Source organism: Coregonus lavaretus (assembly GCF_964263955.1).
Source record: "Coregonus lavaretus genome assembly, contig: HAP1_SCAFFOLD_775, whole genome shotgun sequence".
Classification (NCBI taxonomy): Eukaryota; Metazoa; Chordata; class Actinopteri; order Salmoniformes; family Salmonidae; genus Coregonus; species Coregonus lavaretus.
In genome coordinates this window covers 109,665-128,657 of record NW_028159865.1, presented here as the reverse complement: position 1 = coordinate 128,657, position 18,993 = coordinate 109,665, and the positions used below count along the sequence as shown (strand labels likewise).

The following is an 18,993-nucleotide window of genomic DNA, read 5'->3' as shown; positions in this document are numbered from 1 at the left end:
TGACCTATCTTGTGTAAAAAATAAAACCCATTTCTACTTACTGAACACAACACTGTGTGTGTGTGTGTGTGTGTGTGTGTGTAAGTGTAAGGTAGGAAGCAGGTGCAGTTAGTGAGTTTAATGACATGGACCGACACAAAACAAGAGCAGCGTCTAACATAGAAACAAAACCAATACTGCCTGATGGGCGACAACAGAGTGCTGGATAAAGGGGAAGTCATCAGAGAGGAGATGTTGAGGAGCAGGTGTCAGTAATGAAGGTTGCCAGGTGTGTCTAATGTTGAGGAGCAGGTTAGAGTAATGAAGGTTGCCAGGTAGGTGTAATGTTGAGGAGCAGGTGTAATGTTTGAGGAGCAGGTGTGAGTAATGCAGGTTGCCAGGTAGGTGTAATGTTGAGGAGCAGGTGTAATGTTTGAGGATCAGGTGTGAGTAATGAAGGTTGCCAGGTGTGTGTAATGTTGAGGAGCAGGTGTGAGTAATGAAGGTTTCCAGATGTGTGTAATGTTGAGGAGCAGGTGTGAGTAATGAAGGTTGCCAGGTGTGTGTAATGTTGAGGCACAGGTGTGAGTAATGAAGGTTACCAGGTGTGTGTAATGTTGAGGAGCAGGTGTGAGTAATGAAGGTTGCCAGGTGTGCCTAATGTTGTGGAGCAGGTGTGAGTAATGAAGGTTGCCAGGTAGGTGTAATGTTGAGGAGCAGGTGTGAGTAATGAAGGTTGCCAGGTGTGTTTAATTTTGAGGAGTAGGTGTGAGTAATGAAGGTTGCCAGGTGGTTCTAATGTTGAGGAGCAGGTGTGAGTAATGAAGGTTGCCTGGTAGGTGTAATGTTGAGGAGCAGGTGTGAGTAATGAAGGTTGCCAGGTGTGTTTAATTTTGAGGAGCAGGTGTGAGTAATGAAGGTTGCCAGGTGGTTCTAATGTTGAGGAGCAGGTGTGAGTATTGAAGGTTGCCAGGTAGGTGTAATGTTGAGGAGCAGGTGTAATGTTTGAGGATCAGGTGTGAGTAATGAAGGTTGCCAGGTGTGTGTAATGTTGAGGAGCAGGTGTGAGTAATGAAGGTTGCCAGGTGGTTCTAATGTTGAGGAGCAGGTGTGAGTATTGAAGGTTGCCAGGTAGGTGTAATGTTGAGGAGCAGGTGTAATGTTTGAGGATCAGGTGTGAGTAATGAAGGTTTCCAGATGTGTGTAATGTTGAGGAGCAGGTGTGAGTAATGAAGGTTGCCAGGTGTGTGTAATGTTGAGGCACAGGTGTGAGTAATGAAGGTTACCAGGTGTGTGTAATGTTGAGGAGCAGGTGTGAGTAATGAAGGTTGCCAGGTGTGCCTAATGTTGTGGAGCAGGTGTGAGTAATGAAGGTTGCCAGGTAGGTGTAATGTTGAGGAGCAGGTGTGAGTAATGAAGGTTGCCAGGTGTGTTTAATTTTGAGGAGCAGGTGTGAGTAATGAAGGTTGCCAGGTGGTTCTAATGTTGAGGAGCAGGTGTGAGTATTGAAGGTTGCCAGGTGTGTGTAATGTTGAGGAGCAGGTGTGAGTAATGAAGGTTGCTCGGTGTGTCTAATGATGGGTTGCCAGGACTGGTGGTTAGTAGACTGGCGACGTCTAGCGCCAGAGAGTGGGAGAGGGAGTGACATTATATTAATGATTGACTCTAGTTGACAATGTCTGTCAACTTCAATGGTGTGTATTCATGAATATTTACAATCATATGTTTACACACTCGAGAGCTATTCAACATTGTTGCTCCAGTGTGTCTTACTGAACATGACCATGATTAGAGTGAAACATCATGTTATGTTTGACACAGAGACACTGAGGCGCCATGATACCAAAGATGAAACCCTGGATAGAGGGTCTCAGTGAATGTGGAGTGGAATGTGTTCAGGTGGGTCAGTGTGTCAGAGGAGACTCTGTAGAAGGACAGAGTGCCGGCTGGCCAGTCCAGATACACTCCTACTCTGTGGGGGCTGGAGGGGGGGACGTCTATGGTAGTGGACATATTATTATGCCTGGCATAGTAACTGTTCTCAGAGCAGAGCAGACTCCAGCACTTGTCATTGTATCCAAGCCAACAGTCATTAGCCCCTCCTCTCCTGCTGATTCCTTTATATGCCACTCCTATATCAACCCTGAACCCACTCCACTCTACCTCCCAGTAACAGCGCCCAGTCAGACCCTCTCTACACAGCACCTGTCCACAGTCCTCAAATCTCTCTGGGTGATCAGGATACAGATGCCATTTCTCTCCCCTATGTGTCACCTTTCTGTTCTCCTCAGACAGAGAGAGGCGTCTGTATAATGTGTTTGGGTCCAGTGTGAGATCACAGACATCTGATGGATGAAACCAGACACAATATTAGAAATCATCATCATTCACATTAGAATGTTAACTAACTTTTCACTAATTCATTTAATGTAGATGTTTCTAGGTATCAAAAGGAGAAGTTAAGGTAACTTGAGATTTGCTCATGATCATATGTTATACTGTATGGTAATATAAAACACACTTATTCCCATTAAATACACACACACACACATCCTGAACACACACACACACACACTGGACACACACCGGTATGCATGCATGATCACAAACACACATTTCTAAAGTAACACGAACACACCACACACACACACACACACACACACATTGTCAAAACAACTCTTTGTAAACTTTGGTGTCCCTGATTTGTGCTTCTGTAGAACTACAGCTGATATTTAATATGACCAAGTAAGTAATGATGGTGGTCTTTGACTTTGACTTCACTTGAATTAAGACTTATTCTTAGTCATATTCTTCACAGCAGTCAACACTCACATTTTCTAAGTCCAGGTTTCATTGTGTTCTCTCCACCATGTTCCACACTGTAGCGGTAAGCAGAAGAACAGACAGTCATTGAGGGATACACCTGAACTCACACACACACACACACACACACACACACACACACACACACACACACACACACACACACACACACACACACACACACACACACACACACACACACACACACACACACAGTCTTTATATAACTTAGTCCAAGTGGTGGTCAGAATGTTTGTCTTAACTAGCCTGATAACTCCAACATGTCTGATATGAACATTGACATAAACCCTCTACATACTTGAGTTTCTCCAGTTTACAGTGGGGATTCCCCAGTCCAGCAGAGAGCAGCTTCACTCCTGAATCCTTCAGGTCATTGTTACTCAGATCCAGCTCTCTCAGGTGTGAGGGGTTTGACTTCAGAGCTGAGACCAGAGAAGCACAGCCTTCCTCTGTGACTAGACAGCCTGACAGCCTGCAAAGAGTCAAATCATATTAAAACCACACTGCTATTCTTTGGTGGTGAAAATAGTGGCAGTATATTTTTTCTACATATTAAGACACATCAGTGTCCTGAAACCTGCCATATCTATTCATAAATTAATGTATCATTATTAGAAATTATCATAATATTGCTTGTAGAGAGAAACATGTATAGTACAAATATTTGAGTAGACTGACCAGAGCAGATTAAAAAGCAGTATCAGTCAAAAGACAGACAGTGAGGTATCAGATTTAGATTGTATTGAGTATACAGTCCACACCATATCTATTTTGACAGTGAAGCTAACATTTTAAATGTGGCTCTATACTCCAGCATTTTGGATTTGAGATCAAATGTTTCATATGAGGTGACAGTATATAATGTCACCTTTTATTTTAGGGTATTTTCATACATATCTGTTTCACCGTTTAGAAATGAAAGCACTTTATGTATCTAGTCCCCCTATTTGAAGAAGTCATAAGTATTCTGACCAATTCACTTATAGTGTATTAAAGTAGTCAAAAGTTGAGTATTTTGATCCAAACTCGTTGGTTGCATTTGCAGTTTGTTTTGGTTGTGTTTTGGGTTATGTTTTGCCCAATAGTAACTGAATGGTGGATGATGACTGGAGTAATTTTCTGTCTAAGTGAGTAGATAACATGTTTCTAAACACTACTAAATTAATCCTGATGATGCCATGATTAAGAATAATCATGAATGAATCATGAATAATAATGAGTGATAAAGTTACAGAGGCTACAACAAAACATGCTAACCTCTCACCATTAACATCAAATAAAAGTTTACATTCTGTACTGTTGCCTAATATGAAACATTCTACCTTAAATCCAAAATGCTGGAGCATAGCACCAAATGTAAAACTGTAAGCGTCACTGTCCAAACACATATGGTGTGGACTATGTGTGCCTGGTAAACACATGTGGATCTGGTGAACAGTTATCACTTGTTGACCAACTACAGGAATACTGACCTCAGAGTCTCCAGTTTACAGTGGGGATTCCCCAGTCCAGCAGAGAGCAGATTCACTCCTGAATCCTTCAGGTCATTGTTACTCAGATCCAGCTCTCTCAGGTGTGAGGGGTTTGACTTCAGAGCTGAGACCAGAGAAGCACAGCCTTCCTCTGTGACTAGACAGCCTGACAGCCTGCACAGAGTCAAATCATATTAAAATCACACTGCTATTATTTGGTGGTGAAAATAGTGGCAGTATATTTTTTCAACATATTCAAATATATCAGTGTCCTGAAACCTGCCATATCTATTCATAAATGAATGTATCATTATTAGAAATTATCATAATATTGCTTGTAGAGAGAAACATATAAAGTACAAATATTTGAGTATACTGACCAGAGCAGTTTAAAAAGCAGTATTAGTCAAAAGACAGACAGTGAGGTGTCAGATTTAGATTGTATTGAGTATACAGTCCACACCATATCTAGTTTGACAGTGAAGCTAACATTTTAAATGTGGCTCTATACTCCAGCATTTTGGATTTCAGATCAAATGTTTCATATGAGGTGACAGTATATAATGTCACCTTTTATTTGAGGGTATTTGAATACATATCTGTTTCACCGTTTAGAAATGAAAGCACTTTATGTATCTAGTCCCCCATTTGAAGAAGTCATAAGTATTCTGACCAATTCACTTATAGTGTATTAAAGTAGTCAGAATTTTTGTATTTGGTCCCAAATTCTTTGAACGCAATGACTAAATCAAGCCTGTGACTGCCATGATTGAGAAAGATCATGAATGAATCATGAATAATAATGAGTGAGAAAGTTACAGAGGCTACAACAAAACATGCTAACCTCTCACCATTACCAATAACAGAGGGGGTATGATCCTTGTTCCTCTGTAACTTTCTCATTCATCATCATTCACGATTCATTCATGATTATTCATAATCATAGTAGCATCCACATGAATGTAGAAGTGTTCAGAAACATCACAACATGCTAACCTCTCACCATTAACATCAAATAAAAGTTTACATTCTGTACTGTTGCCTAATATGAAACATTCTATCTCAAATCCAAAATGCTGGATCATAGCACCAAATGTAAAACTGTAAGCTTCACTGTCCAAACACATATGGTGTGGACTATGTGTGCCTGGTAAACACATGTGGATCTGGTGAACAGTTATCACTTGTTGACCAACTACAGGAATACTGACCTCAGAGTCTCCAGTTTACAGTGGGGATTCCCCAGTCCAGCAGAGAGCAGCTTCACTCCTGAATCCTTCAGGTCATTGTTACTCAGGTCCAGCTCTCTCAGGTGTGAGGGGTTTGACTTCAGAGCTGAGACCAGAGAAGCACAGCCTTTCTCTCTGACTCCACAGCCTGACAGCCTGACAGAGAGATCATCATGATTTCACAAACACACTGGTGTTAATTTAACACCAGTAGTGTAGAAGGACAATGGCAGATGCATTTGGTTTATTCTCTTAAACAACATATAGATTCATCTTCCGTCTCCTAGAATTGTATGGTCATATTGTTATACTAATGTGAACACCAATGCACTGATTCAGTACGTTTTTCTATTTAATATTATATATTATATACATATTATAATACATATATTTCTCTAAACTGAATATTTCTTCCTGATGATTAGTACTTAAATGTCATTTTATGTACTCACAGAGCAGCTCTGGAGTCTTTGACCACTGGCAGCAGCCTCAGAAGACCTTCCTCTGATCTGGAGTATTTCTTCAGGTCAAACACATCCAGCTCCTTTTCTGAAGTCAGCAACACAAAGACCAGAGCTGACCACTGTGCAGGTGACAGTTCTTCTTCTGAGAGACTTCCTGATCTCAGGTAGCTTTGGATCTCCTCCACTAGAGAATGGTCATTCAGTTCATTCAGACAGTGGAACAGATTGATGCACCTCTCTGGAGAGGGATTCTCCCTGATCTTCTCCTTGATGTACTTGACTGTTTCTTCATGGCTCTGTGAGCTGCTTCTTGTCTTTGTCAGTAGACCTTGTAAGTGCTTCTGATTGGACTCCAGTGAGAGGCCCAGAAGGAAGCGGAGGAACAGGTCCAGGTTTCCTGTCTTACTTTGTAAGGCTTTATCCACAGCACTCTTGTAGACAGTAACTTCAGGCGTGTCTCTGAACAGTGCAATAAAGTTGCTGGCCGTTGATTGAGGTTCATCCATTAGATTCTCATTGTTGTTGATGAATGAGAGGAACACATATACAGCAGCCAGAAACTCCTGAATGCTCAGATGCACGAAGCAGTACACATTGTCCTGGTACAGCCCACATTCCTCTTTAAAGATCTGTGTGCACAATCCTGAGTACACTGAGGCTTCATTGACATCAATGCCGGCCTCTTTCAGGTCTTCTTCATAGAAAATCAGATTGCCATTCACAAGCTGTTGAAAAGCCAGTTTTCCCAGTGACATAATGCTCTCTTTATTCCAGTGTGGACCTGTCTCTTCTTTCCCAAGATACTTTTCATTCTTCTGTTTGGTATGAAACTCCACAAGGTGTGAGTACATCTCAGTCAGAGTCTTGGGCATCTCTTCTCTCTTATGTTTCAGTATGTGTTCAAGGACTATTGCAGAAATCCAACAGAAGACTGGAATGTGGCACATGATGTGGAGGCTCCTTGATGTCTTTATGTGTGAGATGATTCTGCTGGCCAGGTCCTCATCACTGAATCTCTTCCTGAAGTACTCCTCCTTCTGTGGGTCATTGAACCCTCGTACCTCTGTCACCTGTTCAACACACCCTGAAGGGATCTGATTGGCTGCTGCAGGTCGGGTAGTTATCCAGAGGAGAGCAGAGGGAAGCAGATTTCCCTTGAAGAGATTTGTCAGCAGAACATCCACTGAGGTTGACTTTGTGACGTCACAACACATCTTGTTCTTCTGGAAGTCTAGGGGCAGTCGGCACTCATCCAGACCATCAAATATGAACAGAACTTTGTACTTGTTGTAGTTGGAGATTCTTGATTCTTTGGTTTCCATTGAGAAGTGATTGAGAAGTTCAATGAAAGTGTGTTTTTCCCCTTTCATCAAATTCAGCTCCCGGAAAGGGAATGAAAATACAAATTGGACATCCTGATTTGCTTTTCCTTCAGCCCAGTCCAGAATGAACTTCTGCACAGAGACTGTTTTTCCAATGCCAGCGACTCCTTTTGTCAGCACAGTTCTGATAAGTTTGTCTTGTCCAGTTAAGGGTTTGAAGATGTCATTACATTTGACTGCAGTCTCTGGTCTTGCTTGTTTCCTGGTTGTTGTCTCAATCTGTCTCAGCTCATGTTCATTATTGACCTCTCCTGTTCCACCCTCTGTGATGTAGAGCTCTGTGTAGATCTTATTGAGAAGTGTTGGGTTTCCTTGTTTAGCGATCCCCTCAAATACACATTGAAACTTCTTCTTTAGATTAGATTTGAGTTCACGTTGGCAAATCATAGCAAGCTCATCTGAATGAAGAAATAACACAGAGGATATTAATATTACGTCTGTTTTAATGCCAACAGTATTGTAGGACTGTTATAAAATGTTTAATTATAATAATTGATTCGCTTAACTGACTGTATAAATGTGTACATTTAAGGTCCCCTGTAGCTCAGTTGTTAGAGAATGGCGCAACGCCAGGGTTGTGGGTTCGATTCCCACGGGGGGCCAGTATGAAAAAAATAAAATTATGCACTCACTAACTGTAAGTCGCTCTGGATAAGAGCGTCTGCTAAATGACAAAAATGTAAATGTTTTCATAATGCATTACAGACTGGTGTGACTGATTTATATAATTATTGTTATTACTGATGGTATTATTAATGTTGTCTCTCTCTCTCTCTCTCTCTCTCTCTCTCTCTCTCTCTCTGTCTAAATTAATCACCACAACACTGCTGCTACTTGATGAGGTCACTAGGTGTTGTGTTAAGGCTGCTACAATATCACTTAGTTACACAGCTACTTTAGCTGTACTTTAGCTTTTAAATGTTTGTTATAAAACAGCATTCAACATGAGGCAGACAGCTCTTACTTTTCTCCAGTGTGTCAGCAAGCTCCTTCTGGTTCATTTTCCTCAGGACGTGCAGTGTGATCTTCAGAGCCCCCTCTCTGGCACTGCTCTCCTGCTTCTCATCTTCAGCATCCACCACTTCCTTATCCTGCTTCTGACTCTCAAAGCCTTCTGGGAGTTCTGGACTAAGAATCCTCTTGAACATCTTCAGCTCGTTCTTAACAAATGTCATAATATTCTCTTCAAGCAACTGAAATAAATCAAGTAAATAAGTTAAGCAAGAGACTAAATGCTTTCTCATTAACACATTAATGAATGATTGACAGATCAACTTTACTTGAGGTAAACTAAAACAAATGTACATAACAGGACCACATACACTGAATATGGAGGCCAGGTCTGTTTGATGACTCTGGGAAGACTGACCACTGAGAATCTCTGACTCTGATCTCTGATGTTGGTTTCTGTGGACAAAACATGAGATTACATCTCCTCATCCAGGGAGTGCGCGCACACACACACACACACACACACACACACACACACACACACACACACACACACACACACACACACACACACACACACACACACACACAGGGAGGGAATGTTGTGTTTATTTAATATTGTTTTAGGACTATGAAAATGGAAAAAATGATTAGCCTATGGATTATGAAAACAACAAAAATAAATGGGAAAATGGGAGAGGAGAAATGACTAGAGACAGTGTTGTTTAACTCACTGACCATGACCCATGAGTTCTTCTTACCTTTGTTCAGTAGGAAAGTCTCCCTCTCTAAAACATATAGGATGACCCATAGACCGGTCACTCTTCATGGACACACAGCTGGGTACAGGGGAGGCTGGTCTCTCCTGCTTGATTGGGCTTCAACACAACAGAGACAAACATTACATCTCTCATCTACTCTGAGCTCAGATGGGGAAACAAGTTTCATTCCAAAACGCTATATATCCATTTTCAGAAATGTTCGTAAATTAACTTTTATTGTTTAAAGAAATTATGAAAGAGATTGGTGTGTTTTTTCACCATCTAGTCATGGTATGGGGTTGTTCAATGACAGACATGTATTTGTTTAAAATCTATCACTTGATGGTTTCATTTCAGAGAGACAAATAATCATGTTTTTATTGCAAAATGCTACAAAGCTGCCTCACTCTCAGAGAAATAAGTAGTACTGCTAGGTTTTACACAGTAATAATACATATATCTGCCTCACTCTCAGAGAAATAAGTAGTACTGCTAGGTTTTACACAGTAATAATATATATCTGCCTCAGTCAAACGTGACCGAACGGCTTGATCTTATGTAACAAAATTTGAAATTGTGTTTTTTACATTGGATAAAAGTAGAGACTCAGCTAGAAAAAGGTATATCATACACTATAGTTGAGGAACAATGGGAAAGTAATTCTGCTTTGAAAGATGATAAACTTGTAACCTCAATTTTGAGAAAATGACCTTTGAATGTTTTGGTTCACCTACTGGAGAGCTCTTCTTTATCTACAGTGGTGTTACTTTGGCAGATAATGTCACCCATCTAAATAAATAGTATATATAGTTAACTAAATGTATGATGTTTTTGGTTTATGTCAGTTTCATTGTTTGTTATGCTATAAATTGTTATTTTATGGTTGTAATTGGTCAAATGAACTAGAAAATGTCATATTTTGCAATTCTGAGTAATTACTACTTTAGTAAGGATATCCTTTATTCAGTAGTACTGCAGTTGCTAAATAATTCCAATAGATGGCAGCATAAGACCACGAATGACATTTCAGAAGGTTAGTTTAGTTTTCTCCCTGGATACACCACCACTCCCCCTCACAGGAAAACTCCTGCACACGCTTTTTACTGTCCCTTTCCACACTGCTAACGCAAGAGGAACGACTGAAAAAGCATTTAAAAGATTACTGTGAAATAATATAATGATGATTCATGTTTATTATTAGCTGTTTTTATGCTCATGTTTTGAAATTATACTTGATTACTATAACGATTATCAATAAGCCTGAACATTAATTTAGTCACCTTTGGTTGAGAAAAACATATTTTCCTGGTACATTCATTGTCAGATTCATCAACCAGCAGCGAGCACTCTGCCTTCTAGCACAAGCGAGGGGCATGTTGAGGTACATTTGCTAACCGCGAGGGTTGCACAATCTAATTTATTGGCGGGCTGGAAGACGCACTCTTGTCTTATCTATTCCGAGGTTGTTTAATCGTAATATTAGATATTTAAAAATGCATGTATACTAGGGTTGAGGTTGGAGCATCTGACTAGTGATTATTTACCCGGGGTTCAACACCTGCTATAGTCACTATTTAATTGCTCTTCCAAAAGCATCACAGGCCTAATACGAGATATATAGCTAACTAAAGTAATGCGTGACCATTTCAGAAAATCATGGGACATATAGTATTTGGTTGCATCCTATTTTATGTCAATCATATTGCTGCTTGTAGCCTATAACTGATACTTCGTGGTCTTATGCTGCCATCTATTGGAAATATTTAGCTATTAAAAGTTATTACCGTATTTTCCGCACTATAAGGCGCACCGGAGTATAAGCCACAGCAGCTAAATTGAATGATGTGTACAGATATAAGCTGCACTGGACTATAAGCCGCAGGTGTTTTAATGTTTAATTACCATATGTAAGGGTTCGTGCACAGAGGGGATTGTCGGGAAAGAGATGGCTGCTTGAGGAAGCTCCCATTTATTAACATTTCAACAAACAAGTTGCATATTTGCATAACGTATTCAAGTGTTACCATTTAGTGCAATAGTAGCTGCAGAACATATACTGTGCTGTATAAACTGTACTGTATCACATAGCGTTTCAGACACACAAACTTTTCAACTTTCAAACTTAAACGGTGCGCTCCCAGCGCACATACCGGCAGTGATCTACAGCAGTGGTTTTCAACCAGTGGTCCTTGAGGGAGTGCTAGGGGTTCCCCAGCAAAATTAGTTAATAGCGTCACAATCATTTAACCACTTAACTTTGGTTATTTTTGAAAAACCTTGAAAAAGTGTGCACATCTTTGAATATTTATCTACATTATAGCCTACAGTAGTACCATAACAAAAAACAAAGCTTACAGCGCTTGACGAGGCAATATCAATGGCTAAATTAAATGTGTTTTTTTTAAGTGCAAAATAAAGTGCCTGTAACACGACAGTAAGCGCGTAAGCCTAAACTTGCAGCAACACGGCTGCTTAAAATATACGGTAAGCATTTCTACGTTTGTTTTCCATAATGAGGGTTTGTGCATGAAAACTTCCTTTGCACAAACTGTCTCGCTCTCGTAATGTCTGTCTGTCTGTCTCTCGTTCTCTCTCGTACCACTCTCGGTTCCACTTTTACTTTTGCGCGCTACCTGTCTCACTCTTTTCCGGCCTCCAGCTTTTCCTGCTGGAGCCCGCCACTTAAAGGTGGGGGGCGCGGACCGGTCATAGAGCCCATAGAGTTAAAGTTGGTGGACTGTAACCTGTAAAATCCATAGATTTAGGAGGTCTTCTAGTCTAAAAATCCATAGATTAGCCGCACCGTTATATAAGCCGCAGGGTCGAAAAATGGGGAAAAAGGCGCGGCTTATAGTCCGAAAATTACGGTAATTCTCGTACAGACATTGGTGAGGCAGCTGAGAAATAAAGTGTATTAGATCAGTCTCAATCCTGCCCCACGCCAATTGCTGGACTTTCACACAGAGGTTACTAGGTCACCCAATTCAAACCACATTTGAAAAATAAAACAAATGTGTCTTATTTATCAAGTGTTCTGTCTTGCAATTATACATATAATAAAATAACAACAAAATTATCAAAACGCAATTTAATACTATAATTGTATTTACTAATATAATATTATTACTAAAATAGTTTCTAAAAGTGTTCTAGGCTACCCTACCCTAGAATTAGGGGTTACGGCTAAAATAGGTTATAAGTAGGGTAAGAGTTTCTGTATAGCACTTTGTGACATCTGCTGGTGTAAAAAGGGCTTTATAAATACATTTGATTGATTGTTAGGTTTAGGGTTTATATGGCAAAAAACAGTATGGGTTTATAGCACTCGAGCGCCTCCCTTTGGCCATCTGTGGGTACTACATAACTCATTCATGACATTTTTTACATTTTACATATTTAGCAGAAGCTCTTATCCAGAGCGACTTACAGTTAGTGAGTGCATACATTTTCATACTGGCCCCCCGTGGGAAACGAACCCACAACCCTGGCGTTGCAAGCGCCATGCTGTACCAACTGAGCTATATGACACTTGCTAGGCTCATAATCTGAGGTAGCAACTGCGTCAGATCTACAAATCCATTAGCTAGACCACCCGATTAGACAACAATCACCCCATTATACCCATTTGGTTTGCAACTCAGTGAACCTGCGCAGCATTCGCTCAATTTGATGCCTATGAACGAAGATTTCGATGCATATCAAATTACCCAGCAGCCATTTAGAAACAACAAGTCATCAGAAAAATTGTTATTTCTTAATAAAAAAATGTATTCTGGCTGTTTAAATCTGCCACATCTTGAAAAAGAGGACAGGGACATGCGTTTTGTTTAGATTGTACACTTTTTTCTTAAAACAAATATGTTTAACCATGACCAGAAAATGTTTAACGTTTGATGGCTTTGCGCCAGACAACACCTCTTAGACTGTGGCTCACCACAATATGTACTCAGGTGAACATTGAGCGCGCTCACCAAGTAGCCGTAACCTTGATAATAATAAGTTACCTGAGGTAAACCTACATGGTTAGCGCTCACCAAGTAACTGTATCCTTGTTAATAATATGTTACCTGAGGTAAACCTGCAGTGTAACTAATAGGAGCTGGCAGGGTGATAAATGCCCAAACATAAGGCCTGTTTTTTCGCGATTACTCCATAACCAGGGACAGAAGGTAATATTATGAAACTGGGCTCCATGGCGGATGCAATGAACTAATTTTATCAGAAATAAACTTTGTAAAAAATGTAACTTGAGGCGCCCCGAAAATAATATTCAAAAAGTTCAGTCCTTGGACACAGGGGTTAAACACTAAAGTTACCGTCCATCTAGTGAAGAGAGGAGAACCGGACAGAGGGATGGTAGGTAGCCAGCATCCGTGACCGAGAGAGGGAGAAGCCCTCCACCGTATTTAACAGGTGGAAGAAACAACCCGGGAGCTCCATCGGTCCACAAGAAAAGCAGGCAGCCGGTGATGATGTAGTGGTAGCTAGGATAACTAGGATGCTGCTGGTAAGGAGTAGCTAGCTTAGCTAGCTGTACCGACTAGCTTGGCTAGCTAGCAGGTCGTTCGTCTGTCCCTCGAGGATGATGACGAATCCGGTGAACCACAAGATGAAACAAGGATAGCGAGTGAAAAGGATCTGGCTACGAGTGAAAAGCATCTGGCTACACTCATACTGTCACTGACCATTACGCAAAAAAGCTAATTGAACAATAAACTTCGGCGTCTCAACACTGTAACGAACTCTGTCGTTGTTCCCCAACATCACCTCAGTCCACTCAGCCCGCGTAACTGGACAATATGCTTGGCACCAAACCGTTCGTGGACGCGGGCAGTTCTGTACGTGGACGCGGACAGTTCCAGAACGCGGACATGAGCAGAGCAACACAATACATTTACATTTTAATCACTTAGCAGACGCTCTTATCCAGAGCGACTTACAGTTAGTGAGTGCATACATAACCCAGTCTTTATACTGGCTTACATTAGTAATATTCATTTATTTATTTTTATATGTAAAACAAACATTCAACGTTTTTTTATAACAATATTTTGAGATCTGGGCCCATATCCACAAAGTGTCTCAGAGTAGAACATTGGTGGTATAAGTGCTGAGAATAAAGACATTTTACACTTATGGGTATAAATTAAAGCTATGCATGAAGCCTCTAGTCCCACCTAGTCGACAGATATTTAGGACACCTCATGAGCTGTCCTAACCAGTTAAGAGTTAACAGCAGGTGTCTTGATAATACTATAGAATAATGCAGTGAGTCAGTGGTTCCTGCGACACATGTAATTGCTTTGGAGTAGTTTAAATAATGTTTCTATATTTCTATATGATCAATCCATAAATAATATAGACCTACATGCAACAGTTTCTCTTCAGCTTTTGACAATGATTTCTGTATAATAATTATGTATAGTAAGTCTTGGTGATTCAATAGCCTAGTTAATCATTACATGTCTTTTAACACACTATCTATGTTTTGCTCAGTCTGGCAGTTACCCAGAACTATCAGATGCTCTCTCTTGTGGCTGCTGCTGATGACAACTGCATGTATGTTATCATAATAATGATGTCTGCATAACATTTTGTCTTCATTTTGGCAGATTAACTCATGCTTATTTCTGAATATTAACTCAGGGTTTCGCCCAGCGGCAAATGAGTTGGAGCTGTGGCAGGCGTTGGACCTGTGGCCGAAAAGTGTCCAGTTTGAATCCCGGGCCGGGCGCTGGAAAGAACGGACGGAATTGATCTGACCCCTGGAGGGCTGCTGGGTCCACGTCCTCAAAACATTCACCTTTCGTTGGGCCCTTGAGCAAGGCCCTTAACCCCACAACAAGCTCTCCATCCAGGGGCGCTGCACTGCAGCTTGAACCTGTGCTGGTCTCAACTGTATGTGTGAGGTCTGCTGTTTGGGGGGGTTATGAACGGAGCAGAAAATACATTTTTGTTGTTTGCTGTAACTAATGGACAAAGTTGTACTGTATTGTAATGTATTGTATTGTAAAGAAGTCAGCCAGAGTTGGACCATCGTTCAAACAAAGAGATGCCTCCCTGGCCAACAGTGTGTTTGAATATAACGAAGATCAATTCTACCCCCCATACAATACTTTCATACACATTAATTACTTTTTTATATATAATAATAATAATAATTAATTATACACATTACATTTTGGATAGATAGTACTCAGACATCTATAGTGTTTACAGTAATGACTATTACCGATCATGATCTTTTTTAATCCCACCCCTCTGCTACTCTCAGCCCCGCCCACCTATCTCCGTAGAACATCCTCTTTTGATTTCCACCTGCCATATTTTTTTCAGCTGCGCTGTGATTTCTTACATGCATTTTTAACCTTTCTAGTCGCATAGTATCCACAGACTGTAAGTTAAAGATCAATATTTTTCATAAGAGTATTGTTGTATTGTTGATTGACTGACTATGGCTTTCCAATCCCCAGCACTGCTATTTCTAAGGATAATTTTTAATGAATATTGGGATTTTTCAACCATTCCTATTTTCCTATAAATTATATTCTTAGCTAAAAATATTCCTATTTAATAGTAGTAGACATCATTCATAAATGGCACCATGCAGGGTTCTATATGGAACCATTTTTGTTCAGTGAAGAAGAACCTCTAGAGTTCTGATTAAAGAACCCTATAAAAGGTTTCTATATAGAACTTTTAGTGGTTCCATATATTAAGCAAGCGATAGAACCCTTGTTGTTTAAAACAGGAGTGAAGAGTGTGTTGATTTGACGGTAGTATTGTCAAAATTCCGCTTGTAACAACGATCAGAATTAGTAAAAACAATAAGGTTCTGCATGACAACATATTAGACAATAACTAAGAGTAGGATAAATGATTGTGCCATCCAGAACTTCTATAGATGTGTGTGTATGCTGGTAAAGATGTGTCTGTGTGTGTGTGTGTGTGTGTGTGTGTGTGTGTGTGTGTGTGTTGGTGAGACATCCACATATCACAGTCAAATATACAGGATACAAACATTTCATTCCAGCTATATAGCGTTTTGCTTAACAAAAATTAATACGCAAAAATCTATTAATTAAAATCTTAGAACAACAATATTTTACACGCACATGAAGGTACCCATAAGCAATCATTTCTGATGTAAAATAACAAACGTGAAAAAATTGTGGATATAACGTTTTAGAAATAAACTCCTTATAAATTCTTAAACAACATTGTCATCTCACCTCTTAGCTTTGGTGTCATGTCCCCCAGAGAGACTTGTTTTAGAGGCAGGGACCCCCTCCTCTCTCTCCCCAGAGAGACTCATTTTAGAGGCAGAGCCCCCCTCCTCTCTCTCCCCAGAGAGACTCATTTTAGAGCACTGACCCCTAAACAGAGATCCAACAGTTTAGTTGTGGTTAACACAGTGACAACTAATTATTGAAGGTCAATTGTTCTATTTTATTCATTATCTCTTAGAAATAAAACATTTACTAACAGACACGTCCAAACAGTCAGGTGATTTAATGCAATCACATCAACACGTAGTTCAGTGAGCAGGTAGCTTAGTGGGTAAGAGCTTTGTGCCAGTAACCGAAAGGTCGCTGGTTCTAATCCCCGAGCCGACTACGTGAAAAAACTGTCGATGTGCCCTTAAGCAAGGCACTTAACCCTAATTGCTCATGTAAGTCGCTCTGGATAAGAGCGTCTGCTAAATGACTAAAATGTAAATGTCATGACTGATATTGTTAACCTTTTCTCCATGTAGTGGAACTTATAATAATAATAATGGGGGATTGATGGAAGTTATAATCTATCTGAAATATTAAAGCTGATCTAAAACTAAAATAAAATAAAATAAAAATGATAATAATGTCTCACTTTGTCTTGTAATAATTCCACTCATTCTAATGTGTTGCTTTGTTCAACAGGTCTGCTATAATTATGATATTATTTAATTTAATTCATAATATCAATGTTAAGAAAAGTACGTTCAGGTTTCATACCAAATTACACAGGAAGCAGGAGCTCATTGTAATTTTGAAAACAACAAATGTTCTGATATTCTGAAAGATGATTTAGAACTATTTTACATTAACATTTTTACAAATTGTAAAATAACCACGATATACGAATCCTATAATACGAGATATGAACAACAATATGTTTTTGAATCTGACTTGCCTACGCCCAGTTAGCACCATTTTGTATGATTGAACTGACACGTACCTGTCTCAGGTGAAATGGACTGTTAGATCTGAGTGTTTTACTGTCATTTTCTATACTATAATAACACCATATATTTAATTTCCCTACACACTTTACAATAATCCCTTGGAAGAGTCTTACCTTGTAGCCTGTATTCACAACCAGATCATGTCAAGTCATTGAGATATTTTCCGTTCTGCCGAGAGAGCACCTTCCTGATGACAAGTGGCTCTGTATCTGTGTTCTAGGTACAGTTGATCTTTGGATGCAATAATATCTGGTCAAAGTCCAGTGACTCAACACCATAGTATAGCATTAACATAACAGTAGTTTAACCTTTGGCCAGTAAAGGCCATGGCATACTATAAAATGTTGAATCATTATGATGGATCCAGTTTCAACATATCTCTAACTTTGAAGTATACAATAGGGTCCCAAATTATTAAATTAAATGATTTTATACTAATACAATTGCTCAGAGAAAGAGATTGTTTAACAAGTAATACTTTTATTCTCAAAAAGGTAGCGGTCAAAATTGAGACCCCCGTTCAATACCTCCCTTGCGAGAACACATTGGGATGAATGAAATATTCTTTCAAGGGTTCTTATTTATTTGAAATTTGACCAAAAAGCTGCAAAATCGTCTTTGTACAGAATGGGCACATGTACAAGATCCAAGTCACTAGTATTGTTAAAATCATTTAATAACTCCACCAACCAGGCTATACAGTAGAAGAACAGCAGAGACAAAGCACCATTTTAATTTCAGAATCCGATTAGACAATACAGTAGTTGCTATTTGGCGTATCACAAAGATTAAAAAAAGTATTGCTTATTGATTCATAAACACAATTATAATTTTTGGATCCTAAACATATCCCCATTTTCCTTCATCAAGAAAACTGTTGTTGTTTATGAATTAACTTTGTCTGAAGGAGTTGACTAGCCTGATGGCCAGTCTGTTCTTGCTTTCTTGCCAACTCTTTATGGAAGTGTCATGTTTGACTTGACAATGACAAGCTAGGAGTTGACACTACTCTATAGTAAAGCAAAATAAACATTTAAAAGGTTTATAAAATGTTGGCTTTTTCCCTAAACGCTGATATCACAGCTTTATCTCTTTGGCACAGAGGAGAAAGTATGAAAACAACAAGCGCTCTAACAATGAACTGAGCTCAACAAAGCAACTCAACCCCACTATGTACTAAAGGTGCTTTAACAATGAACTGAGCTCAACAAAGCAACTCAACCCCACTATGTACTAAAGGTGCTTTAACAATGAACTGAGCTCAACAAAGCAACTTAACCCCACTATGTACTAAAGGTGCTTTAACAATGAACTGAGCTCAACAAAGCAACTTAACCCCACTATGTACTAAAGGTGCTCTAACAATGAACTGAGCTCAACAAAGCAACTCAACCCCACTATGTACTAAAGGTATGTAGAACTGTAATGAACATTAAACAGCAGACATTATGTACATCTTTACACTGGAACATGGATTGTCTGTTATTCTCTGTAGTTTACTAATGCATGGGTATGTATAATATAGACCCTGGGTTCAAATAGGATTTGTTTTCTTACAAATGTTTTAGATGGGCTTGATTGAGCTTGCCTGGCACAATGAAACCAATGGAATATTGCCAAAAGTACAAACACTCAAAAATGTAATCAAATGCTCAAAGTGTTTGGACGGAAAACAAATACTATTTAG

General features: G+C 39.6%; 1 protein-coding gene across 1 annotated transcript; it reads right to left on the bottom strand.

Moving 5' to 3' along the window:
* Positions 1–3,150: 3,150 nt before the first annotated feature.
* Positions 3,151–8,413, bottom strand: LOC311122364 (NLR family CARD domain-containing protein 3-like; the record flags this gene model as incomplete). Its single annotated transcript, XM_084196730.1, has 5 exons — positions 8,335–8,413; positions 5,977–7,768; positions 5,507–5,680; positions 4,296–4,469; positions 3,151–3,295 (listed from the first exon to the last, which is right to left on the bottom strand). Coding segments are annotated over exons 1-5 (2,322 nt in total), but the record flags the coding sequence as incomplete, so codon positions are not given.
* Positions 8,414–18,993: the final 10,580 nt, after the last annotated feature.